The following is a 25,648-nucleotide window of genomic DNA, read 5'->3' on the forward strand; positions in this document are numbered from 1 at the left end:
GTCGCATTGGCTTTGTTTGTGCAAGAACTTTTCGATTTAATGTAATCAAAGTTATCCATTTTGCTTTTCGTAATGCTCTCTATCTCCTGTTTGGTCATGAATTCTTCTGTTCTCCATAGATATGACAGGTAAACTATTCCTTGCTCTCCCAGTTTGCTTACAGTATCAGCCTTTATATCTAAACCATGTACCCATTTTGACTTTATTTTGGTATAGGGTGTGAGATTTTGGTCTATGCCTAGTTTCTGCCATACTCTTTTCCAGTTTCCCCAGCAGTTTTGGTCAGAGTGGGTTCTTATCCCAGAAGCTGGGGTCTTTGGGTTTATCATGGACCTCTGACTTTTAATCAGAGGTGATAACGTCTGATTGTTGAACTTACTGTTTGGGTTCAGAAGGTCTTCTCTTACACAGGGATGAACATTGTCAGGTCCTTCAAACAGTCCTGTAACATGGTTTCCAAGACCTCTCATCATTCTGGCTGCCCTCCTGTGGTTGTCACCTTCTCTTTTCAAATTAGATTTGTAATTTGTAAAATCTGTAAAAAAAAAAAAAAAGCCCAGTACCTAGCACTATAAAAATGCTCCTTCCTTCCCCCCATCATCAAACATGGCGTCTTCCAATGAACATTGCACTCCAGCTCAGGCCAGACCTGCAAACTACACAGTTAGCAGGCTTCCTCGCCCCCTTTCTGGTGCAGTCCCCACCCCACCACCCCCATTAAGACTTTAGCTCAAGTTCTCTTCAACCACCCATTTCCAAGTCTGAGTATTTTTTCTTTCCAGCAATAAAATTTGCCGAAAACTCTTAATGATAATATCTGACATTTGCTCAGTGCTTTGTATACATTAGGAGGCTTCTTGGTCTTTGGGAACGAGTTAACATTTAGGTTATTCCTTCAGTCTCGCTAATTCCATCCACTGACTAATGCCAGGGCTTTCCCTCTGTTAATTATTTCCTATATGTCTGGTATAATAACTTGCTTTGTATGTATTTGTTTTGCACATTGTCTCCCCAGTTAGATTGTAAGCTTCTCCAGGGTAGGGATTCTCTGCCTCTTTTTGTATTTCCAGTGCTTGGCATATAGTAGGCACTTAATAAATGTTTACTGATTGATTATAACAGGAATTTTTTTTTTTCACCACTGAATCTCTCTAGAGGTGTGTTTGTTTCACGTTGGTAGACAGTAGACCGGTTTTGTGTTCCTTCCCTTTATTAGCTCACAGAGTCAGAAATGAGTGATGAAGATGCTGGAGACAGGCTTGTAGGTAGTGAAGAGGAGGAGGAGGACGAAGAGGAAGCTGAAACGAAGACAGCCTCCAAAAGAAACAGCTTTGGTCTTCGGGTTGCCTTCCAGTTCCCCACAAAGAATAAAGGAAATATAAAAACCAGGTTTTCCGAGCCATCCTTTTCTAGCTTACGTTTTGACGAGAGTGAAAAGCCAAAGGCCTTGAGAAGAAAGAAAAATGGTAGACCAGGGAAGAAAGCCATGGAAGGGTCTACCTCTGAGTCTGAGGATGACTCGAGGGATGTGGGCCAAGCTGACTCGGATGCTCTGCTCAAAAGGGCCATGAACATTAAGGAGAACAAAGCCGTGGTAAGAGACACCCCTCCCTGCACAGATTCAGTTTGCCTGGGGGTGCTCTTGCCTTCATGGGTAGAGAAACCAAGCCTGCTGGGCTTTTCCCGGATGGGCAGGGTCAAGTCCATTTTCATCCTGGGCCCTGGCAGTGAACTACTTGAACACCCTAAGTTACAGAGGATTGGAGATTTTAGAGCCAAAAGCAACCTTAGAGGTCATCTGGTTCAGCACCCTCATTTTGCAGTGGAAAATGAGGCCATGAAAGAGGAGGCAATATGTCAAAAGCTAGGATCTGAACTTGGAACCTTGGCTCTTAACCTTCCAAATCTGGATTGATGGGGAGGAGCTATCTCACTAGGGATTCCCCACTCAGATGAAACCAGTGGTTTGGTCACACCATGCTTTCCCCCCAATAAATAAATGAGTAAGTATGTGTGGATCTATGTATATATAGACACACATGCATATATATACATACACACACATATATCTCATCTATATATATATAAATTATACCATGTGCATGTTATATATTGTGCATGTATCATGTATATATACTATATCATGTATGTGTGTATAATACACCTCATATTCACATATTATGTCTACTCTGTCGTGTGTAATATGTATATGCATACAACTGTATTTATGGTTTTGTACATATGCATATATATTATAAAATACATACATATACACATATATTAACACTTAAGTAACAAACAATATTCAGAGAAAAAGTCTGTAGTTTCTTTGATGTGTTTACTCTCTGAAAGGATTTCATTCCAGAAATTGGTTTGTGAAACATGAGAATCCTTTGTACTCCACTGACTTAGGAGAGGATTAGCATGTCAATTTCACTCGTGTAAATTTCAGGAATATGTCAGTTTCATCCTGGGGATGAATACCTTTGGTATTATGTTTGTCATTGGAATACTGTAAATAGATACATTGTCTTTGTTGGGGTTTGACATGTGTGGCACCCTTTTCAAGTTATGTAAACTAATCAATATTAAAAAGTCTGGGTGTTCTTAGATGTTTTGTGGGGCTGGAAGTGGATCTGATCTTGAACAGAACCCGCTTTGTGGGAAGGCAGACACAAGCAGTGACCGTTTTTCTCTTTTCTGCCTTAGCTTGCTCAGCTGCTGGCAGAATTACATTCTCTCCCAGAGCTATTCCCAGTGCAGACACCGAGCCCAGCTTATGTAAGTGGAAATCTTGTTTTCTGCCCCCAGTTAATGGAATCAATTGCCAGCTTTTGAGGAGGTCTCAGAAGCAGTTTATTGGGGGCTCTTCTTTCCCTCCATTGCAGAGAAAGAAGCCAGTGAGGCGAGCTTTTTCAGAGGGACAGATACCTCGCCGCACCAACCCCACCCGCAGCGCCCGGCCTCCAGAGAAATTTGCTGTGGAAAACTTTGCAGTGTCCACAAACTTTGAAGAAGACCTGTGTGCTTTCAGGAGACGGAAAAAAATGAGTGGGGTATGTTTCTTACTCGCATGGTGCTTATCCCTGATGTTGGTGGTTAGGCCATGAGTATAGTCTTTTATCTAAACTGAGCTGCTTGGAAAACAGAACGGACAGCCAAGAAGAAGAATGTGGAGGTTCCAAGACCTTGAGATCGACTTGTTACTGGTGCACTTTGCATTTGCCAGAGGTCCAAGGCTAACTGTGCTTTGGAAATATAGGATTGAGTTGAGAGCTGAAAGGGACCTTAGATGTCCTTTTTTTCCATTGCTCTCATTTTATGGATCAGGAAACTGAGGCCCAGAGAAAGGCAGTGTTTCACTCAAGGTTACATAGATTGTAGGCAGAAAAGTCCGGACTTATTTAGCTAGCATTTCTATAGTGCTTTAAGATTTGCAAAGATCAGTACATATATTACGTCACTTGATCATCACCATAACCCATGAGGTAGGTGCTATTATCCCCATTTTACAGGTGAGGTTAAGATTTGTCCAGTATCGCCCAGGTAGAAAATGTTGGAAGCTAGATTTGAACTTGGCTCTTTATAACTCCAGGCCCAGTGTTCTGTGCCACGTGGCTGCCTCAGGGGAAAAGTCCTCTGACTCCCAATGCCCCGTCCCTCTGGTTACTCTGCCTGCTTCTGACACCTGTGTGGACAGGTAGAAGGTAGAAGCGTTTCAGGTTTGCCTTCTAGCTCTGTCTGACCATCCGTATGTAGTGGATTACAACTGTGGTAGGTTGTGCTTTTAAAGCTCCTGCGTGCTGCCCTGTCAGAGGCCCGATGTGTCTGTTTTCTAGGGTAAAGGCCGTGTGTACAGAAAACGGCGTCTGTCTTCTTTCCGGCAAGTGGATGAAATCACTGAAGATGACTTAGAAAATATTGCCGTAACTGTTAGAGATAAAATCTATGATAAAGTTCTGGTAAGGACTTCGTTATCCAAAAATAATATTTAATATGAGATTCTTTCCCTAAATTTGCCACACAGGGGAATTGGTATTTGGAATCCTCTTTTGCATGCTAACTTGCACCAGGATCCAGAGAGTGGGCATGAAACTGGGAGACGAATCATCCTAACTCAAAATAAGATGACTTTTTAGAGGAAGAGAAATGGGTCATGTGTTGCTACAGTCCTGACAAGTTTTCTGCTTTGGGGACTTGTGCTCTTGGCTTCTTTCAGTAAGAATGTATTAAACACCTTCTATGTGTCAGGCACTGTGCTTGGTGCCTAAGATGCAAAAGCCAACTCCTGCCCTCAGGCAGCCTGCCTGCCTATTTGGTGGGAAAACATGTACACCGATAAAAAAACATATGCAAATTATGAACAATTTACAAGAGGGTGGGGTGTAATCTGGGAGGTAGCATTTGAGCTACGATTTAAAAGGGGCTAGAGATTCCATAAGGGAAACCATTCATTAGGGAATGAGCTCAGTGTACTTGGGATGATAGATTTAGAAAGGGAAGGTACTTCGGCCACCTAGTTCACACCTCCCTGTATTTTGCAGGTGATTAAATAGGGGCCCATAGAGGTGAATTGTCTTGTCTTAGTTCAGTACCAGAGGCAGATTTTGAATCCAAGTCATCTGAATTTAGGGCCAGTGCCCTTCCTTGTCAGCTCACTTTATCTACAAACGTGAAAGATGATTTCAGTCAATCATTAGACGTTTACTAAGTGCCTTCTATGAACCAGGCACTTTCCTAAGTTCTAGGGTTACAAAAGGAGGTGAAAGACAATCTGTCTGCCGGGTTTTATTTAAGGGGGAAAAATGAGCTTAGTCGTGTATGAAGGGCGCTTAGAGGATGCTGGACAGGTTCAGGTGCTGGGTTTCTGATAAGAGGCTGGGGTGGTGTAATAGATGTCATTGTGTAAGCTATTCTGTCACGCAGAGAAATTGTCAGAGTTTATCCCTTCATTGCTGTCTTCCACACTTCAGGGTAATACGTGCCATCAATGCCGACAGAAGACTATTGACACTAAGACAGTGTGTCGGAACCTGGACTGTGGGGGAGTGAGAGGGCAGTTCTGTGGCCCGTGCCTTCGTAATCGTTATGGGGAAGACGTAAGATCGGCTCTCTTGGACCCGGTAGGAAGTCACTTTTTATTTTTATCTCGTATTGCTGAAGAGAGATGTATGATATTACTATAACATTACATAATAACATATATCCCATATGACAGGAATAAGATGAGAGGCATATAATGTATATAACAGTTAAAGCGCTGGAAATGGAGTCAGAAAAACTTGGGTTTGAATCTTGCCTGTAGCTGTTTGACCTTGGGTTATTCACTCAACCTGTCTGAGCCTCAATTTCCACATCTGTAAGATGGAAATACCATAACTCACAGGGTTGCTTTGAGAATGAAATATCGACGAAGATCTTTGTCGAGTTTAAAGGGCTTTAAGCATATAGTGAGCTGTTAGAATGAGGAGGAAATAATCTTTTGAAAAGCTGTGGGCAGAGCTCCCAACCAGCCATTCATTCATCTTGTCAGATGTAGGTTTGCTGTCAGGACGCAAGCTGTGACACATCCCGGAAAGAAAGAACAGAGTAAGGAGCAGAACTTGCCAGACAAATGAATGAGGGGGGAAGGAGGCTGGCTCCTCCTCAGCCTGTAGTGAGAGCAAAGTTAGGGGGAGTCAGAGCTCTCCACTGGTCTCCTTGGGATGGCAGGAGAGAAAGCAGGGAGGGCTCCCAGCCGGATGGGCGGATGGCCCCTGTCCTTGGGAGGACGGGGACCAGGAGGGGGTCAGGGGATGCTTCGTAACAGCAGCAGAAGAGGCTTCCGTCGCACACGAGGCCTTGAATGAGAAGCCAGGTGGCCTTCTAGTAATGGGAATGATAATATCTGTGATTATTAAAAATTTTATTATTTGATATTCATCAGTAGTGGTAGCTGACAAACACTAAGTAGCACAGTGGATAGAGCGTTGGACCCGGAGTCAGAAAGACCCACGTTTGAATCTGGCCCCAGACACTTAGTAGATGTGTGACCCTGGGCAAGTCACTAAACTGCTGTCTGCCTCAGTCTCCTCATCTGCAAAATGGAAACAATGATAGCACCTGCTTCACAAGGTTGTAATTGATGATGATGATAACAATCAGTATTTACACAGTTCTTTAAGGCTTGCAAAGTGTTTTCTGAGTATTTTCTCATTTGAGCTTTGCAGCCATCCTGGGAGGTAGGTGCTGTTATCATCCCTGGGAAACAGACCCAGAGATGGGAAGCTACGTGCCCAGGGTCTCTCAGGTGGAAAGTGGCAGATTCAGGATTGAAAGCCAGCTTGGCTGTTCTGGGAGGCGCCAAGCTGACCTCTTAGTAACTGCAGGCTTTAGTGCTCTCTTTACAGTATCCTGCCCCCGAGTCCTGTGCCCATGCCCAGGGATGTTGCGGGGGAGCCACGCTCCTCTAGGTGTCCTTGTGTTCCGGCCCTCTCTGGTGTCAGCGGGCTGGCCTGGCTCTAGACCCCACCTCCAAGCCAGCTGGGCCAGTTTCCTGGGGCATAATAATGCCCGTGGCATCAGCTCGCCCCCGTGTGACTTTGAGGCCCCAGGTTAGCCAAGCGTGTTTCAGCACAGACTCGGAGCACGGGAGCGTTAACAGAGCTCCCAGCCTTAATCTAAGATGCATTCGAGATGCAGAATCTGGGCTCTTTTTTCTTTACCCTTTATTACAAAGTGCAATTACTTATAAGAACTTGAAAGTGAAGAGTTTTATTTTCACTGAAGATTGAGTCCTAGATTGCTTGTAGAAGAACATGCCTGGCCGTTCCCCTCTTCCTTTGGGAAGGGAGCCGTGTTTAGGGCTCCTCCCCTTCGCCGTGGGACCCGAAAGTCAGTGATCACCCCTCTCTCTCTCCCAGGACTGGGTGTGCCCTCCCTGCCGTGGGATTTGCAATTGCAGTTACTGTCGGAGGCGCGACGGCCGCTGTGCTACTGGGATCCTCATCCACCTGGCAAAATTTTATGGCTACAACAATGTGAAAGAATACTTAGAAAGGTGAGGCCTGGCCTGGTGAAAAGCTGAGAAAGAAATCACGGGAAGGGATGGGAAACCAGAGGAGTCAACTCAACAGAAAATGTGCGTGGGAGGTAGCCAGAAAGGGGGCGGTTGTTTTCTTGTCCTCTAGGGTGCATACAGGGTGTCTCCATAGTGCATTTGTAGGGTTGACTGCCCTAACACTTTAGGGACACTTTCCGTATTACTCTCAGGAGCTCTGCATGTAGCAGAGGAGGTAAAGTGTTGGGGGTAGCTTTTATTGATGTAGCTTACTTATTTATAGTATAGATGTGGTACAGATTTATAGTAAACAGCTGCATCTTTTTCCCATCTCCGTTTCTCAGCATACAGAAGCAGCTGGTTGAAGACCATTAAGATGCAGGAGAAAGCAGCTGGCAAGACCCCCCCTTTCCCTGATTGGTGCTCCCAATGTGACCCATTGTTGGGACGGTTTTGTTTGTACAGGAAGCGCTGTGGGGGGAACGCAGCAGTTTCATGTCTTCCTGTGTGCGATTTGTGACGGTTTATTCCATGTTCGTAAAAAAGTTTCTCAGGAAAGCAGTCGTCTTAGTGAAGGGGTCTGTGTATTGTAGACACCCTACAATAGGCACCCTACCTAGTACATTGAAGTCTTTAAAAACAAAAGCTTCTAATTGAAAAGCACAGTGAGAATAATGTAGTTATCTTTCAGGTTAAGTTTACAAGGAGAAAGCTTGATGAGCTGCACCCGTTCTGGGAAGGAAATGCTCAGGTATCCATCGTGCCCCAAATAAACCCCCGATCAGAATGACTGCCTGAGGCCCCAGGTTAGCCAAGCATGTTTCCCCACAGACTCGGAGCATGGGAGTGTAACAGAGCTCCCAGCCTTAGTCTAAGATGCATTCGAGATGTAGAATCTGGGCTTTTTTTTTTCTTTACCCTTTATTACAAAGTGCAATTACTTGTAAGAACTTGAAAGTAAAGAGTTTTATTTTCATCGAAGATTGAGTCCTAGTTTGCTTGTAGAAAAACATGCCTGGCCATTCCCCTATTTCTTTAGGAAGGGAGCCATATTTAGGGCTTCCCCCCCCTTCCCCAATCCCACATGAAAACTTTTATTTGATGCTTAGTATCTGTAAGAGCCAAAAATCCCACTTGGTGAATGGGATGCTTTCAGCCTTGTTTTTCAGATCTTGAGTTTTACTGATTTCGTTGGTAAATGTGTAAAGGATACTGTACTTAATTTTTGTTGCTGGGGTTGGAAACGCTTTGTTTTAGCCATAGCAGAGGTGTACTCTGAGGGGAGCTAGAAAGGGAGAGCATGGCCTTTGGCTTGGGGGTTCCCACTTGTGTTTACTTGTGTGTCTCTTGGGGTTGGGGAAATGTCACATGCTTTGTAGTTCCTGTGTAAGATGTAAAACTGAAGAAGCTTGAATGTCATCTTTGGGGGAAACAACTTCCTGAAAAGCTGGACGATGCCGGATTCCTGTGCTGAGGAGAAGGCCTCCGGGTCTCGCCTTTCACACGGACAAGAGCAGGGCCACCCCAGCCAGCACCCACTTGGCCGTCTTCTCTTTGCTTTTTAGCCGGAAGGTCCACACGTAGGTGGGGCCCCTGGTTTGGGTTCTGTACACAGGGCACTCATAGGTCTGCTTTGTCTCCTGTCTGTCTGCCGGAATGGCTTTGACAAAGATGACCGGCATCAGAGATGTCAGCTCCTTGAGGCGGGCTTCCACAACGGTTCCAGCCTGGACATCCCATCGAGCCCCTAGGACAGAGAGCCGCACATGAGTCACTGCTGTATGGAACACTTGGGTTGGGTGGCTAGTTTTCTCCAGCTACAGAGCACACAGTTTGATGCAATAAAAGTTACAATTATCATCATTTCTTTTTTTAGCCCATTGATTTCTTTGAGGGAGAGGGGGGAGGATACCCTTCACAAAGTAGTAAGTGATGGAAATTAAGAGCAAAGGAGGTCTGCCAGATCTGTGACCTCCTCTTTGGGCCTTGGTTTCCTCATCTGTAAAGTGAAGGAATTGGCTTAAATGGGACCCCGAGGTCTCTCCTGGTTCTGGCGGTTTGCATTCAGTGAAAGAGATGATAATCATCAGCAAGCTTGGGAGATAGGAGCCCCCATTGGCTCTGAGAAGATGGAAGATGGAAACTCTAGAGGTGAGAAATAACTCAAATTTCTGGGGTGCTCACGGGGTTACAGAGAACTCTCTTTGGTAGGAAGGCAAGTGAAAATACCCCACGAGAGCCAGGATTTGAACCCAGAGCTCCTCACTCCAAATCTTGCTAGATACCGGGGAGGTGCCGAGGCTAGAATAAGGTGAGTTCTAGGCTTGCCTCGACATCTCTTGCGTCTAAGGAGGGCTCAGAAAGCTGAATTTGAATGAGCGTCTGAAGCAGCCTAGGGAAGCTAGAGAGTGTGTTAGCTTCAGGTCCTTGATGAAGAGCGGGCCCCAGCCTCATTTTATACAGGGAGAAACTGAGGAAGCCGGAGTAAGGAGTGCAGTGATTCCAGGGTCTCCTGACTTCAAACCCAGACCTCTTTCTTTAGTGGTCATCACCCAGCCCCCTGATTTACAGGTGAGGAAACTGAGGCATGGAGTGGTGCTCCCCAGGAATCCTTTACTCGAGGCCTGTTACTGAGCTCTGTCAGGGGCCAGGTTTCCAATCAGCTGCTCCTCAGATTGGCTGCCGTCTTTGGCCACGCTGCTGTGAATGAGCATGTCCACCAGAGGGTGGTCTTGGGCAGGAGAAGCAGCTGGGAACCTCGAGAAAGCTGTCAGCACCTGAGCATCGGAGTGCCCACAGAGGAGAGACGCCCCATGGCTGCAGCATAAACTGCCCTGGAGTTTGGGGTGCAAAGCCCCGAGCTCTCCATTCTGTTACCTGCACAAGGAGGGGGCTGCAGTGCACCTCCAAAGGATAGGGCCTGGGACTTGGAGCGAGGCCTGCATGAAGATCCCTCCCCAGATAACCTTGTGGCCCTCAGTTTCCCCATCTGTAAAATGGGGCCTGGCACCTGCTGTATAGCCCTAGTGGGGCTCTTACCTTCCATGAAGAGCCCGTGAATGTATGCTCCTTCCCTGGGAGGGTGGCCGTAGTCCTCTTTGGTTTTCTTGGTCACATCGACAGTCAGGCACATCTTATCCAAAGGCCACTCGTTCTTCCGAGCCATGCTCTGCATGACAGCTTCCAGAGGGGAAAACAAACTGGGTGAGAAAAGCTTCCTCCCCTTTGATCACAAGGGGGCACGTTGGGGTCAGCTCAGGATGGCGGATCTCCCAGGCTCGGCTCCTTCCACCAATGAAACGACGTAGAAGCCCTGCCTGCCCGCTGCCGTTTTCTGGGGGCCTTGGGAGGGAAGAGCTGGAAGTGTGGGTGTTGTGCAGCGGGGTGGGAGAGCCCTGCCCCTACCTGTCAGGAAGGACTGTGGGTTAAAGAACCCGGACAGCCACACAACAGCTGGCATGACCAGGTCCTGGGTCCAGGTGTCGAGCTCTCGGCACCTCAAGAGGAGGTCGCTGAACCTGGGGGGAGACGAGGAGAAAGTCCCAACGGATTCTTAACAGGTCCCAATTGGTCCTAGAGGGGTTTTGCAAACTCACAGGTGAATCTGGAGAAGAACGCGAGATTCCTGCAGACGGAATGGAGGCAGCCTTCTACCTGCACCTCCTGAAAACACCAAGGGTTAATCTGGAGTTTAAGATTAATCCTTCGGGAGTAAGGGCTGGCAGACCGTGCCCATAATTCCAAGAGCCTGGGGGTTGTATAAATTGGCTTCTTTGTGTCCCCCCCCCCACACCCCCGTGGAGATAAAAAAGGGCTTGGGCTCAGTGATCAGCCTGTCCTAACACGAAACAGCCACTTTCTCAGAGAATCGCAATTCTAGAAGTGGATGTGGGTGGTGAGGTTTTAGACAAATACACAGTGAATTAGGGTTAGAGAGGCTAATGACAAATAAGACAGGCTGCTACTGGCCACAGTGGGAAAGAGCATCACATTCTGGTGAATTGTGCTTCCAGTTACACTTCTGTTATCAGTTATCTTCTTTAAGTATGGCCGTATGCCCTGACTTACACTGTTGTGTGTTAAGTAGTGGGTTTAGCTCCCAGGTGGGGCTGTAGCGTCCCCACAATATTTCCAAGGAGGCTTGCTTTCCCTTTCAGTGTAAAAATTGTTTAACTGGTGACTTTGGTCGGAGTTCTCTGCCCAGGTTGTTAGCCTGCCTACAGCCCATCTCCAGGGTCTCCTCTGGGACCTTGGGCAGGTCAGACTGCAGCCTCAGTTTTCTTATCCACAAGGTGAGGAGGGCTAGCCTGCCGCCGGGGATCCTTGAAACGTTATCTCTGTGGTCCCAGGACCTGACCTGTTTCTGCATCTGCTTAAAACCATCCGACAAAGCAGAGGCGCCCCAAGGTCTTGGTGCAGTTTAACGCTTTAATAGCTTAAAGAAAACTGTTACAGAAGCGCTTAACACCGCACTAAGACTTTTGGGACACCCTCTCTCACGCCTGGCCCCTTTGGGGCAGCCTCAGCGGGCAGCAGTAGGAATGAGGAGTAGCGGGGTCGTATGTGTAAGGCGCTGAGCGCGGCAGCCCTCAACAGATCCCTTTCCTTCCCGCGTTTCCAGTTTTAACCCTGGGTGGTAGGTATTACAAATGCTGCTCTCCCCATTTCACAGTGGAGCAAACTGAGGCTCAAAGGTTATCACACAACAGGTGAGCGTCGGAGGTAGGTTCCAAACAATGGTTGTGAAGCACCTACTGTGCGTAGGATGCCATGTGGAAACCTACGTAAATTCAGGGTCGGTTCAGGATGGTGGAAGCCCTTCAGAACCGGCATGTTGGCGAGCAGTAGTGATAGGTAGCATCTGCAGAGGGCTTTGAGGTGTGCAAAGCACTCCAGCTGTGGGGCTGTCTGGGCCTCCCGGAGGGGCCTCCCTCACCTCACGGGGGCACTTGGGCTCTGCGTCCACTGACAGCCCCAGCCCGGTTTCTGGGCAGCCTGTGTGACCGCAGGTGAGTCACTGCCTCTGAGGCTCAGTTTCCTCATTTGTGAATAGGGGACAAGACCTTCAGTGCCCTCCTAGCCAGGTCGTTGTGAGGTACACGTGAGGTCACAGAATATGACATCAGGGAGGGAGGGGTAGTGGCCGCTCAATCCAGCTCCGAGGCGAAAGGAGGCCCCAGAGGATGGATGGAAAGCAGTTTAGATGTCAGGAGTTAACCTCACCATCGAAGGACCACAGGTGTTAGGGCATTTAGAAAAGTGGGGACGCTGCGAAAAACCTCCAGCACAGAAAAGCTGGCGGTTAAACCGGCTAATCGCAGGAGTTGGAGCTGGGATTAAAGCCTTCGAGATCTAAACCTTCCCCTCCGCCTCCATTTTATAGCTGAAGAAACCCAGGGCAAGGCAGCAGCCTCCTCAAGGTGACCCCGCAAACGCAGGTGCCAGGATTTGAATTCGGGCCCTGACACTATGCCCAACATCACATGGAAGGAGCCCCAGATGGGGAATCTGAGTTCAAGTTCTCCGTCTGCCACCTAACTACCTGGGTGGCTTTGGCTGAGTCTCAACCTTTCCGGGCCCGTTTCCTCATCTTATAAGATGAGAGGGTTGATCTACGTGGCTTCCGGGCTGGCCAGTGGGGGTTCAGAAGAGAGACCATCAGAACGCCCAAGGAGAGGCAGCTCTTGCTTTTATCAGTCACGAAGGAAAGCCATCATGGCGGCCCAAGAGTATCTGACCTGCTTCCTCCTGTCCACCAGTATATCCTATTTGTTTCTTTTCTTTAAAAAAATGTTACAAGCGTTGATTCTCTCTCTTTTCCTCCCCCCTTGACAACTGAATTAAAAAATAAAAATAAATACATTAGCAAAGTCTCACAAAGCAAACTCCCCCATTGGTCATGTCCAAAAAGGAATGTTGTGGTCAGCATCTGAAGGGCATCATCTTTCTGGTGGGGGTGAGGAGTATGCTTTATCTTCAGTACTCTGGGCTCACCCCTTGTAATTCTGAGTGGACAGGGAGGGGATTTAAAGCTCAGTGCATCTGGGCAATGATGGCGGACCTGGGACCACTTACCACTGGGCAAGGCCAAAGGTGGAGGGATAGGCCAGCCGGAGCCAGGTGTCGGGCACAGTGTCGTAATTCAGCGCTGTCTGCTGGGCTTCCATGTCGGGGGACAGCATGAGCTCGCCCTGCGGTGGGGGGACAGAAGGGAGCGGCCTGGTGAGTGGGCTCCTCGATGGCCAGGCCCAGCCCAGAGCCAGTCCCTTCTGCTTACCTTCAGGCCGAGGTCCAGCTGCTGCAGTGACCCCCGGATCTCCCTCAGGAGTAGGTTCATCCGCTCACACTCTTGGAAACACACAAAAACATATGGGCTGCGCAGGGGGGTTTTGTGCGTGATCTCCGCCATGTCAAACTCTTCTGGAAGCTTCTCCAAGATGTCATCCAGAATAGTCTTAACCTTAAGTCAGAAACATCAAGCATTCCTGAGCACACAGATTGGTCTTTCCCGGGATCAGGGCCTTGTGGGGAGGTAGTGGGTACAATCTAGCAGTCAGAGTGCTGGGGCAGGAAATCCTGGGTTCAAATCTTACCTGTGACACTTGCTAGAATGACTTTCTTTGTTGATTGGGAAGAGCCATGAATTATCATAGCGTGGAGCACAAGAGTCTTTGTCCAGAGGTTTGCTAAATTCTAGGTGAACCACACCTTCAGCATTTCTGTGATCTCCTATGTAGTGATATTGTCAGAAAATAGTGGGCCTGACCTGACCTGGTCTTGAGGAAGCCAGCTCTTTCTTGGGGACTTGCCAATAAGCCATTATTAACAGTGCTCTGCTTGCCCATAGCTGCACATTTAAGCTTTTTATTCTCACTAACTCATTGTTTAGTTCTCACGGGCAAATGGTCATTCACCCTAGCAATGGCCCCACTTAAAATCTAATGGTGGGAAGGAAACAATGGTTACTAAGTCAGCATGGCCTCAGGAATTGAGAGAGGCCATGACAGTCTCTCTTCATTTCCCTTTAGATGGTCTCACTCCATGAGAGATTGGGAAGATGCTACAGATCAGAGCTTACCCAGATTGGACAAAGTCTCCTAAACCATTCTGGTGGACAAGATGCAGATGGGGGTAGAGAAGAGCACACTTAGGTGTGCCCAGAACTGGGGAAGCTGGGTGGTGCAGCAGATAGAGCACTGGGCCTGGAGACAGAAAGACCAGAGTTCAAGTCTGACCTCAGATGCTTACCACCTCTGTGACCCTGAGCATGTCACTTCACTCCTGCCTGCATAGAACTGGAAAAGGAAATGGCAAACTTCTCCGTCTTTGCCAAGAAAATCCCTTGGACGGTTGGTTCATGGGCTTACAGAATCAGACAAGATTGAACAAGACCCGGTTGAACAACCAGACCCAAAGAGAAGTCAGTGGTGGTTTGGTGTGGACCTGAATTGGATGTCCAGTGGAGTGCCACAGAGACTGCTGCTTAGCCCTGTGCTGTTTAGTATTTTTCTTAATTTGGATAAGAGCATCGACGACGCCCTCCTCTCCCGTTTGCCAGGGGCACCAAAGGAGAAGATGTAACTCATCACTGGGTGAAAGAATCGGGATCCAAAGTCTCTTGACAGGCTAGAACATGGGGCCAAACCTAACATGCTGAAACCTGAGAGAGTCCAATGTAAACTTTAACATTTGGGCTCAAAAAGTCAATTTTACAAGCAGAATATGGCAGATCTCTACCTAGAAAGCTGCTGTCTGCCACAGATCCAGTGACTTTAACATGCATTGCATGTTTAATGTATTATGGGCAACCCCCAAATCAAACGTCATCATCTTAGGTTGTGTTAAGTCTCAAAGGGGACCCCGGACGAGGGAGGTGAGAGCATTGCTGGCCTCTGCCCTAGTCAGACATCATTTGGAGGATGGGAAGGAGGTTAATGAGATGGAGAACTTTGAGACTGGGGACAGATTGAAGGAATTTAGGATCTCTGGCTGGAGAAAAGGAAGACTTAAGAGGGACAGAAAAGCTGTCTTAAGTGTTTGAAGGCCTGCCAGGTGGGAGAGGGATCTCTGTATTTACTTAACCTAGTTTAATTATTTACCTAACTGTTGTTCAGTTTCACTGGCGTGCAACTCTTTGTGACCCCATTTGGGGTTTTCTTGGCAAAGGTACTGGAATGGTTTGCCATTTCCTTCTCCAGCACATTTTACAGACAAGGAAACTGAGGCAAATGGTTCCATGACTTGCCCAGGGTCACACAACTAAGTGTGTGTCTGAGGTTGAATTTGAACTCAGAAACATACAAGTTTCCCTGACTCTGTGCACTATGACGCCACCTAGCTGTCTGTTTACCTAATACTGTATTTAATACAATGTTACCAAGTCAGCGAAGGGTGGAAGTTTCAATCAGTCCAATTTCAGCTCAATATTAGGAAGAACTTCCTAGCAAAGAGCGCCTGGACACTTGTCGATTGGGCTAGAGGTTGGATTCCTGTTCAGGGATGGGTTGAACTAGACGTCAGAGTGTCACAGGCTTAGAGATTTGAAATTGGAAAGGTCAGAGTCTACTCGCCTCATTTTACAAATGAGGAAATTGAGGCACAGGAAAGGGAAAGGACGTGCACAGACCCTCACAGAGAGTGAATGGCAGAAAGGGATTCAAACCCAGGTCCTCTGTTGTTGTTTTGACCATTGTTTTCTTGTCCAGATTGTTACCAACCATTAGATATTAAGTATGGCTACTACTAGGGAAAGTGACCAGGGCTTTGCCCATGAGAACTTAACATTGAGTTAGCAACAACAATCTGACATACAGTGCTCTTTCCACTAAATGATGATGATTCACATAACATTTTAAGTTTGCAAAGTGCTTTACCAAAACTATCATTAATTAAAATTTAAATCATTAAAAATGATTGATTCTCATAATAATGCTATCGGGTACTGCTATCATCCTTCAGGAGGAAATAGAGACAGAGTGGTTATTTGCCTGGGGACGCAGCTAGCAAACATCTGAGGCAGGATTTGAACTCATGTCTTCCTGATCCAAGGCAGATACTCTATCCACTGTCCCACCCAGCTGTCCCAAGCACTGAGCTTGGCCTGTAGCTAGTTGCTCAGACAATAAATAGCCCACCCTTTGGGCTATTACAATTTTATATAAGTAACTGTAAGAGAGAAAGGGGAGTCATTGGGTGGGGGAAAAGTTAATCGCCTATTGCAATTTTGAAATTCACCACGTCCTCTTCAAAAGCAGGAAAAATTAAGTTGGACATTTCTATCTCCCAAGTAACAGGCTGAAAGCAGCAGGTTAAGCCCGGCCGAGAGGGGTAAATAAATTCATGCTGCACCTTTTCCTCTGTGGACTGGACCAGCTCCTCACTGATCAGAAGATTCCTGGGCTGCATCTCCAGCAGGACTCGGAAGAGGGCATTTGAAGTCACGGTCAGGAATCCAATTTCGGCGTTGGGATGGAGGCCGTACAACACCGGGCTTTCCGGGGGAAGAGCTTCTTCTACGTACTGGTGGTAGCCCGTGTAGTCCAGGGTGAGCGGCGCTGGGAAGCCCGGGGCCAGCAGGAGCTCACCTTCAAACTGTCGCCACAGGGAGAAAGGGGGTTATTCCGCGTCTCAGGCGGTCTTTGTCCTTCCTCCTTCACTACTGTCCTGCTCTGATTCCTGACTGTGGGCTGGGTGTGACCCTAAGCTCCCACTCATTCCCCACATCCAGTCTGGGTAGCCAGTGGATAGCTGCACCTGGAGTTGGAAGGACCGGAGTCTGAATACGAGCCATGTGACCCTGGGCAAGTCACTTAACCTGTTTACCTCAGTTTCCTCATCTGTAAAATGGGGATAATAATAGCCCCTACCTCCCAGGGTTGTGAGGACAAAAATGAGATAATATTGTAGAACGCTTTGCAAACCTTAAAGCATTACAGAAACGCCAGTGGTTATTGTTAGTAATTATTGTTACCAATAAGAATAACAATCAGTTGCTAAGTCTGGTTGGTTCTACCTCTCGCATCTGTCCCCATCTCTCTCCCTTCTTCAGTCTATCTTTCACCAGGCAGCCAAAGTGTTTTTCTAAAGTATAGGTCTGACCATGTCACTCTCCTGCTCGTGAAACTTCTATGGCTCCCTCTTGCCTCTAGGATGAGATAAAAACCCCTCTGTGAATAGTAATTATCACAGGAACATAGCAACAAGATCATAGGAACAGAACTGGAAGGCACCTAAAAGATTTAAAATTTTGATTAAAAATTTTAAAGTTAAAAATTAAAATTTGAGTCCAATTCAATTATATAACAATAAAATATTAATAACTCACATTTATGTGGTGCTTTTAAGTTTGCAAAATGCTTTACATACGTTACTTCATTTGATTCAAGAGTAATTGAGAACTGGACGATAATGAAAATGGTAGCTAGCATTTTTCTAGTATTTTAAGGTTTGCAAAATGCCTGACAAGTATTACCTCCTTTTATCCTCCCTACAACCCTGGGAAGTCGGTGCTATTCTTATCCCCATTGTGGGGAAGCGACTTACCCAGGTCACACAACCAGTAAGTGAGGCCAGTTCCGCACTCAGCTCTTCCTGACTCCAGGCCCAGTGCTCTGACCACAGTCGGTGCAGCTGCCTCTGAGAGCTCAGTCCCTAGGCAAAATGGCGTCTGCCTGTTGTCAGTGCACGGGCTTGACAAGCCTGCTTCCAGAAATGTGTGAAAGATGGAACCTTCCCCTCCCTGCTTCTGGCTCCTCTCGGATTGTCTCCTGTTGGCTTACTGCATGGGAATGAAACTTTTTATTTTAGTTTTTGATGAGGCAACTGGGGTTAAGTGACTTGCCCAGGGTCACACAGTAGTGAGTGTTATGTGTCTGAGGCCAGATTTGAACTCGGGTCCTTCTGACTCCAGGGCTGGTGCTCTATCTACTGTGTCACCTAGCTGCCCCAGGGAATGAAACTTTTTAAGAAATGGACTCATGAGCTGGAACATAGAAAAGGCTTGAATGGATGGGCAAGCTATCTTCTCTGGGGTTGTTCAGGTAAGAAGTGCCATGGGCCTCTGGGTAGGGAAGCAGGGTGGTCATGAAGGCATCACTCCATCATTTCCTGCCTTGTGGCTTTGCTTTCCTGATCCATGACGAATGCGTATCAGAGACGAAAGGGCCAGGGTACGGCCTTATGAGCTTCGACAGATCAGAGCCGACAAAGGTCCCCTCAGCAGCTGGCATTGGTAGGAGCAGTAGCTGAGTCTAATGGGCAAGCCGCCCTGAGTGACCGCTTGACCGCTCAGCCTGATAGTGAACTGACCCTGCAACGGAGACCTTCTGTCCTACAAGCTAGGGAATGACTCATCCATTGGCTGTCCCACACTCAGCAGTGACCTTGAAGGCAGAAAAGGATTCCCCATAGAAGGAAGTACCCCTCCCCACGTATTTTTGGGGAGTTGCAGCAATCACGTAAGCTTGATTCTCCTCTCTCGGCCATGTGGGTGTGCAGAGGGGAGACTGTCCCTGGTTCAGGGGGATGTTGTACTTGGACCTTGCTATACCTTTTTAGAAAATGCCCTTTGGAAAAGCTAATTGATGTTAACGGGTTAAATGATACTGGGGGAACACACTAGATGGGGGCTCATCAGCCAGAGTACTACATAGTCATTTGTAGATCCTCTGGCTCACTCCTAGAACCATGAGAGGGGAAGGAGTAGCTGTCCTCTGGACCCTCAACCTCTGAGTCCATTGTGAGCTGGGAGAGAGCGAGTCCCAGAAAGTCTTCACACAGAAAGTCAGGTTTAAGATATGTTAAGATTTAAATCCCGCGAAATATTTGGAGTGGAAACAGTTGAAATCTTAAGAAGACAAACAAAAAATAAGTTTAAAATTCACACTCGATTCTGCTAAGTTCTGTAATGTGCTAGGAAATAAGTAACAAAATTGAAGATTTAATTCTCAGTTTCAGAGAGCTCCACCAGGTAATTTCCAAATTAAACACACAAAGACTTGTATCTATGTGATTTTATTGCAGCTTCAGTAGAAAGATTATTAAGCATGATGATATTAATTTCAAGAAGTTATCAAATGGGAATCCTTAACTCAAAAGGTTGGATAATTATCAAAGGCCCCTAAAATGCCATTAATTCAGACTCCACCCATTAGAATTTGTAATCATTTGAAGAAGTTTCAAAGGTTTGCCTTTCCTAGGAAAATCAATTCCTCTTATATTGTAATATTAAATTGTGCTAAAAAGATCACAGTCTATAAAGCTTGAAATATTAAACAGACCTTTCTAAGCACTTTGGAAGCATCTCCTTACATGAAAAATTAGTAAAACTAATTACAAATTTATCCTATTAATGAAAACAAGTTTCTCAGGACTTAGTGTATCTACTATCCACTGAGCACTGCGCTGGACGCTGGACACAGACCATGAAACCCCAACATGTCCTGCCTCCATTTTACAGATGAGGAGACTGGGCAGTCACCTGGCCATGATTACACATAGGGATTAGGGGATACTTATCTATAAGGCAGCATGGTGGAGTGGATAGAGCTTGGGCTTAGGAAGTTGATAATATCAACAGTGTGACCCTGGGCAACCTCTATGAGTCTCAGTGTCCTCATCTGTAAAATGGGGTTAGTGCCCATAGAAACTTGAGGCCCAAATGATATAACTTATGTGCAAATGTTGAAGCTCTCTAGAATTGCCAATTATTATTCTGTCTTTTGTGTCAGGCTTTCCAGAGGATGTAAAGAAACATAATCATGGTTCCTGCCCTCAGAGAGTTTGCCATCCATTTGAGGAGACAAAATCTAAGTAAGTATCACAGACTAGGAGAAAACAGAGTGAGAAGGACCTCAGTGGCCACCACTAGAACACGCCCAAGGAGGAGGAAGCCAGCACCCCTTCCTGTAGTTAGCAAGCAGACAGGGAGTGAGCTTAAAACCCGTGTTGGGGGGAAGGGTGTGAAGAAAGGCACAGACGCAGATGCAGTAATTCCTCTACAAGGAACAATGAATGTCTTTGAGCCTCGGATCTGTGCAGGGATTGAGGATGAGCTGAGGACCCCAGGGGCCACAGGTGGAAAGGGTCCATGGCAAATTACGGTGCTTACCTCTGAATCCCTCTGGGCCTTGACCTAAAATTAATCCAAGTTCTTATCCATCCAAACCTAGGGTTGTTTTTTGTTTGTTTTGGCCATACTGTTGGAGCCTTTCCTGAGTACTTAGCATGTTAAAAATGTGATTAGTTATTTGTGAACTTAGCCTTCAAGCTCGTGTGGATCAGAGGATTACAGCCTAGGAAGGCGCTTAGGGCTCAACTCTTCCGATGCAATCAATATTCAGATAAAGCCAGCCAAGTTAATGTTGGGCAAGATTCAAGATCAAATAAGATAATGGGGGGCATGGGGGGATTTTAAGCACCCACACCAGTTCAGAGCTAGACAGCAGCTCAGAGCCCAATTGAATGTAATCCAGTTCAATCAATCAACCAGCTATTTTTAGCTGCCTAGGGCGCTGGTCAGCTGGGAGTTCGTTCTCTCCATCTTGTTCTCTCTCTCGTTCCCTCAAGCAATACAGATCAGCACCGGGTAGGCCAATCTTCGCTTCCTCAGGGCACCGCTCAGTTAAATGACCTGTCCAGGGTCACACAGAATCCAGGTCTTTCTGACTCCGAGGCCAGCTTTCTCTCTCCTCCACCAGCTGCCCTTAGATGGTGAGCTCCCTGAGGTGAGGGATTGACCTTGCCTCTCCTTGGTTCCCAATGCTTAGCAAAATGTAGTAGCCACTTAAGAAATGCTTATGAATTAGGTGGCTCTCTTGAACTGGCGATACAATGAACAAACAGTAACTTATTAGGTGTTTCCTCTGCGTTAGGCACTGTACTAAGCTCTGGGGCTACAAATATGTTAAGCAAGTGAGAGGGCCTGCCTTCATAGCGCTTACACTCTAATTTGGAAGGCAGCACATCGAAGAACATGGGGTATATGGATGTTGGCTGCTTTTGAAATGCTGGAAAGTGACATGGAAGCCAGATCAAGACAGAACTCACCAAGCAGAACTTTGGATCTCTGGGGCAAAGTCCGGCTTCCAGGGAGGAGTTAAGGAGGATGTCCAGAGTGCAGCTGGCCTGGTTTGGGAACGGTAGCCTGAGGCCCGGTGAGGAATCTGGGGGTCAAAGCCTGCTCACTGTCCTGACAGAGAAGCATCATCCAAAGTGACCCCTGCTGGGTGTGAGATGCTGGCCCATGGGGACTCATGGGGTTCTCCACCCCACTGAAATCACACTTAATATGCCAGGCACTGTGCCAGACACTGAGGGGAAAAAAAATCCAAAGGAATCATCCTGTCCTAATTACAGCTCTGCATGTATGTAAAAATGTTCCACAAACCTCAGAACCCTAGGGCAATATCTGTGGCAGTGATCACTGACAAGTGATGAGGTGCTCTGACAACATCTTTCTTGCAAGTCAGTCCAGGCCTGGGGATCTGGCGAAGGCATGGCCTTTTGAGTGTCATGAGGATGTGGCCAGTGAGCACGGAGCCCTCCTGGGATCTGTCTGGGAGGCTGGGTTCCTGCATTTCTAAAGGGCATCCCCACACCAGTGATGCCCCTCCGACTCCATCCCCCCACAGCGCTGGCAATCACTGGGATACCAGTGAAGAGGCGGACAAAGGTTAATGGACCGTCTCGTTTAGCAGCAGTAATTCTCTACGTATCCACAGGCCAGAGAGGAGGACAAAACAGCCGCATGAGCTTCTCCCGAGGCCCCCCTGACCTCCACCATCATTTGGAGAAATCAGCCTTGCTGGAGGTCAGACACACAGCCCTGTTTAGCCTTCTCGTCTCCATGGCAACCTGCTCCCAGGCCCCTTCCGAGGAGTGATTTCCAATCGAGCTATATTGAAAGTGGCTTTCTGACATGTACAATCCTGCTCATTAGGACTGAGGAAAGACTAAAAGATTGGGAGCTGGGGGCCGGCCCGTGACAGCAGTCAGAGGGGAGACAATAGCTTTTCTCTACAGCCCCCACTAAGTGGTATTTAGCGCCATCAGTTTTACTGAAGGAAAAAAAAATATACATATGTGTGTTATATATAGTCTAAAATGCATGGAAAATGGCTTCATTATCTCATTCCAAGATGGTGGACTCTGGGTATGTGTCTGTGAAACACACACACAGAGTCTCCTGTTTTGAAATGAGATAAGGAATCCATTTTCATGTATTTTAAATTTTCAAATAGCTGTTGAGTATTGTGAATATTGTATTATTTATGGTTATGTTCCTTCAGTAGAACAGAAGCTGCTTGGGGGCAGGTGCTGTCTTTTATTCTAAGCACTACCACAGCGCTGAGCACATAGTAGGTGCTTAAAAATATCCATGGGATTGCACTGGAGTTCTTGAATGTGACTCACCGGGAGTTTAAGTTATAATTGCTAAATGCATTTCTAATAGAACATTTTCAGTAAAATTAGGAAAGCCCAGTCTGGCTGAAACAACAGAAATTGTGCGGCTACTTTTCACGCAATTAAAACCTTGAGAATTCTGAGCATTCATTCAGCGCTTACTAAGCTCCTAATTTGTAGACAGCATTTTGAGGTGCCTGGTGGAGGCAGAGGGCCGCAGGACAAAGTATGGCCACTCCCTTTGAAGAGCTTTCTATGGAGGAGGGATTCGATTTGTCCTGGGGGTGACCCTGAAGGCTCAACAGAGAAATGTGTGGAAGCAGAAAAATGGAGATTTAGTTTTGAAGTCAAGAAAAACTTGGTGATAATGAAAGCTGTCCCCAGGGGATGGGCTGCCTTGGGAAGTAACATGTTCTTCCTCCTTGCCACCTGCCAGGTAAACTATAGCAGGCATTCCTTCATATATGGGTTGGACCAGATGCTTTAGGGAACCTGTTTCCACTTCATCCACAATTATTCTCTTAGAATTTGTTTCATGGGAGGATGAAACAGAAACACAGATAATCACAACACACATTATTACATAACAGGCTGATTAGATGAAACGAAAGATATCTATTGGGAGGGAGGGTTGTTAAATGCCTGGGAGAATCATGGTGGTCCCCTGGCTCGTGAACTGGGATGTATAGGGTACAAGCAGCTGGACAGCATTGAAAGGCGGGGGCTGTGAAGATTAGCTTGGGAGGCAAAGAGTGCAGACATAACTTTGGGTCCCCCGGAAGGGACACCTTCTTAGACCTAGAAATGGCTGTGAATGATCCGACCCTGGAGTTTTAGGAGAGTCAGAGAGAGACAGACGGACAGAGAGGAGGGAATATCTGTTCCTTTCAGCTCCCTACCTAGAGGAAAACAAACACTCCTGACGTGGTTTCCGGGCCCTTTGGCTAGGGAAGAAACCATTGTACAAATAAATATCCCACCAGTTCCAATTCAAGCTAATGCAAATGTTACATGTTTGTCACATACAATGCAATGTGTCCTAGCAGATAGAGAGCCAACCTCACAGTCAGGGAGATGAGTTCAAATCCAACCTCAGATACTTACTAGCTATGTAAATCACTTATCCTCTGCCTCCCTTAGTTTCCTTATCTGTAAAATGGGAATAATAACACCACCTACCTCCCACGGTTGTTGGAGGATCAAATGAGATGATAACAGTAAAGCACTTAGCACAGTGCCTGGCATATAGTAGGTGCTTAGTAAACACTGGGTCCTCTCCTCCCTCCCTGGCCCCTCTCCCCAAGCAGATCCGGTGTCCACATAAAGTCCAGCACCAATATGGTGATCTCCCAGGCAGCCTAGGGAATGATGGACCATCCCAGGTCAAAACTTCTGCGCTATTGAGCAACGGGCTTTGCCAGTGAGTGATTGCTACCCCAACAGCCCGGGTGGCATGGGGAGACCCTGTCTCAGAAAAGAATCCAATCCTGTCTTGGACATACACTTGCTGTGCAAATTGCTTGGTGCCCGTAAACAACGGGGACCATGAATTTTGAAGTAGGTGTTTCTCTGGACACGAGGAGGGTGTTCTCCACACCAAGGAAATCACAGTTCTAAAACCAATGGGCCAGGACTGGGGAGAAACACAAGAGAATAAAAGAAAAGACAAAATCAAAACCTAGGGAAGACAGCCTGTCCTCGAGGGCCTTACCTTCTATCGAGGAACAGAGATACGACCCGTCAGCCCAGGCATCTCTGTGATAAATCAAGAAGTGAGAAACCCCTGGGAACTTGTGGGCAGAATCAAGCAAAGAAAGCCCGCCTCCATTCAGGCGCAGGCTTTGCACAAACTGGATTCTAGCTCAACGCCAGTCACCCGGTGAAATCTGAAGGCGGCCTTACCATGGAGGGGTTCATGAATTCTTCTAAGTAGCCCCGGCACAGCTTGCGATCCCAGTCATCTGTGATGTGGCCCCCATACATGATCTCCCCAAAGAGATAACGTAGGTCTTCCCACGGGACCTGGGGCAAGCACAGAAAGGCAGGTGAGCCCCCAGCAAGGCCACTGGCAGAGGCAAATGCACCCCGGCCCAGAAAGGACGCGGTACACCTGGAGGTCCGAAAGCATTCCAAGTTTGCGCTGGAATCCCACGATAGGAAGTGTGGTGTGTCCTGAGAGAGCCAGGGTTGGGAGACCTCGCCCCGCACACACACTGGTGCTGCGTGAAAATGACTTCAAAGTGCCCATTACTTAAAAGTAGAAGAAGCGTGTGTATGCAGTACACATGTACTTGAAGCATGTGGGCACGGCATCTTCATATGTTTACTCCCTCGAGAGGCAGTGTGGGGCAGTGGTTTGCCTCAGTCAGAGCAACTGGAGTTCAAATCCATACCTGGTTCTTCTCAGTTGTGTGACTGTAGGTAAGTCACCTGAACCTTCTGAATCTTTATTACAGGTATTAACTATTACAGCTCTGTAGCAAGATGTTTCTGATGGAGGGAATCTCCCCTCTCGGAATGGGGAGTTACTGTGGCTCTGTAGAAAGGGCACTGGCTCTGGTGTCAGTCAGGGGACCTGGATTCCAATCTCACCTCTGATACTTAATTCCCATTTCCCCACGGGATCATTACACCCCTTTCCTCAGCCTCAGTTTCTTCATCTGTAAAATGAGCTCTCCTCTAAGTGCTGTCCAACTTTAGACTGATGATCCTCGGAGCTTACAAAATCCCCAAAGTTTTTACTACCTCCCTCCCTCCAAAAAGGATTTGTGTGGCAGGATTGGAATTAAGAGCGCGCCTTCTGTAAAGGCTTTTCTCTGACCAAGAAGCCGGGGCAGGCCCAGGCCTGATTCAGACCAGAGAGGCTGCATCTGAGTGGAATCATCCGCACTTCTCACTGGCACTCTACGAGGGAAGAGGCAGGGGAGGGGTCCCGAGCCCAGCTGGCTTTGGATAGATTCCACAGTCGGCTGTCTGAGAAGAGGAATCAGTGTTGATCCCCTCACTGCAGACTTCACTGTGTGATGCCTTCCCGGGGGCTGCCATTAATCACTGGACTATGTTTTATTCAAGCAATCACAGCATCTCCTCTGTATTTGGCTTAGCAGGATTGGAAGGCATTCTCCTCCACCCTTTGGCTTCCCCCGGGTTTGCAAAACATGCCAGTTTGCAGTGAAGCTTTACCAGACAGAAGCCTTTCTACCCTTG

At 47.2% G+C, this 25,648-nt stretch overlaps 2 protein-coding genes across 5 annotated transcripts in view; one reads left to right on the plus strand and one right to left on the minus strand.

The window, feature by feature from the left end:
• The window catches only part of LOC114050437 (cell division cycle-associated 7-like protein), a 31,957-nt gene extending 23,840 nt beyond the window's left edge, over positions 1 to 8,117 (plus strand). For 2 of the 3 annotated variants that reach the window (XM_027872113.1, XM_027872111.1), the window contains exons 4-10: positions 1,217 to 1,594; positions 2,710 to 2,781; positions 2,889 to 3,056; positions 3,840 to 3,962; positions 4,974 to 5,123; positions 6,903 to 7,039; positions 7,384 to 8,117. In XM_027872113.1, the coding sequence (XP_027727914.1) occupies positions 1,217 to 1,594; positions 2,710 to 2,781; positions 2,889 to 3,056; positions 3,840 to 3,962; positions 4,974 to 5,123; positions 6,903 to 7,039; positions 7,384 to 7,414 (1,059 nt within the window). In that variant the 3' untranslated portion in view covers positions 7,415 to 8,117. The remainder of the gene's footprint in view (positions 1 to 1,216; positions 1,595 to 2,709; positions 2,782 to 2,888; positions 3,057 to 3,839; positions 3,963 to 4,973; positions 5,124 to 6,902; positions 7,040 to 7,383) is intronic. The other variant, XM_027872112.1, reaches the window with a different exon arrangement.
• Positions 8,118 to 8,441: 324 nt separating this feature from the next.
• LOC114050436 (dynein heavy chain 11, axonemal-like) overlaps positions 8,442 to 25,648 on the minus strand; it is a 315,578-nt gene continuing 298,371 nt past the window's right edge. For both annotated transcript variants that reach the window (XM_027872110.1, XM_027872109.1), the window contains exons 76-82: positions 24,344 to 24,463; positions 16,388 to 16,630; positions 13,317 to 13,499; positions 13,115 to 13,230; positions 10,445 to 10,557; positions 10,079 to 10,219; positions 8,442 to 8,786 (exon numbers count right to left, since the gene is read on the minus strand). In XM_027872110.1, coding sequence (XP_027727911.1) covers positions 8,539 to 8,786; positions 10,079 to 10,219; positions 10,445 to 10,557; positions 13,115 to 13,230; positions 13,317 to 13,499; positions 16,388 to 16,630; positions 24,344 to 24,463 — 1,164 coding nt within the window. In that variant the 3' untranslated portion in view covers positions 8,442 to 8,538. The remainder of the gene's footprint in view (positions 8,787 to 10,078; positions 10,220 to 10,444; positions 10,558 to 13,114; positions 13,231 to 13,316; positions 13,500 to 16,387; positions 16,631 to 24,343; positions 24,464 to 25,648) is intronic.

The sequence above is a fragment of the Vombatus ursinus genome, unplaced genomic scaffold (genome assembly GCF_900497805.2).
Source record: "Vombatus ursinus unplaced genomic scaffold, bare-nosed wombat genome assembly UNPS02014799.1, whole genome shotgun sequence".
In the NCBI taxonomy this organism is placed as follows: domain Eukaryota; kingdom Metazoa; phylum Chordata; class Mammalia; order Diprotodontia; family Vombatidae; genus Vombatus; species Vombatus ursinus.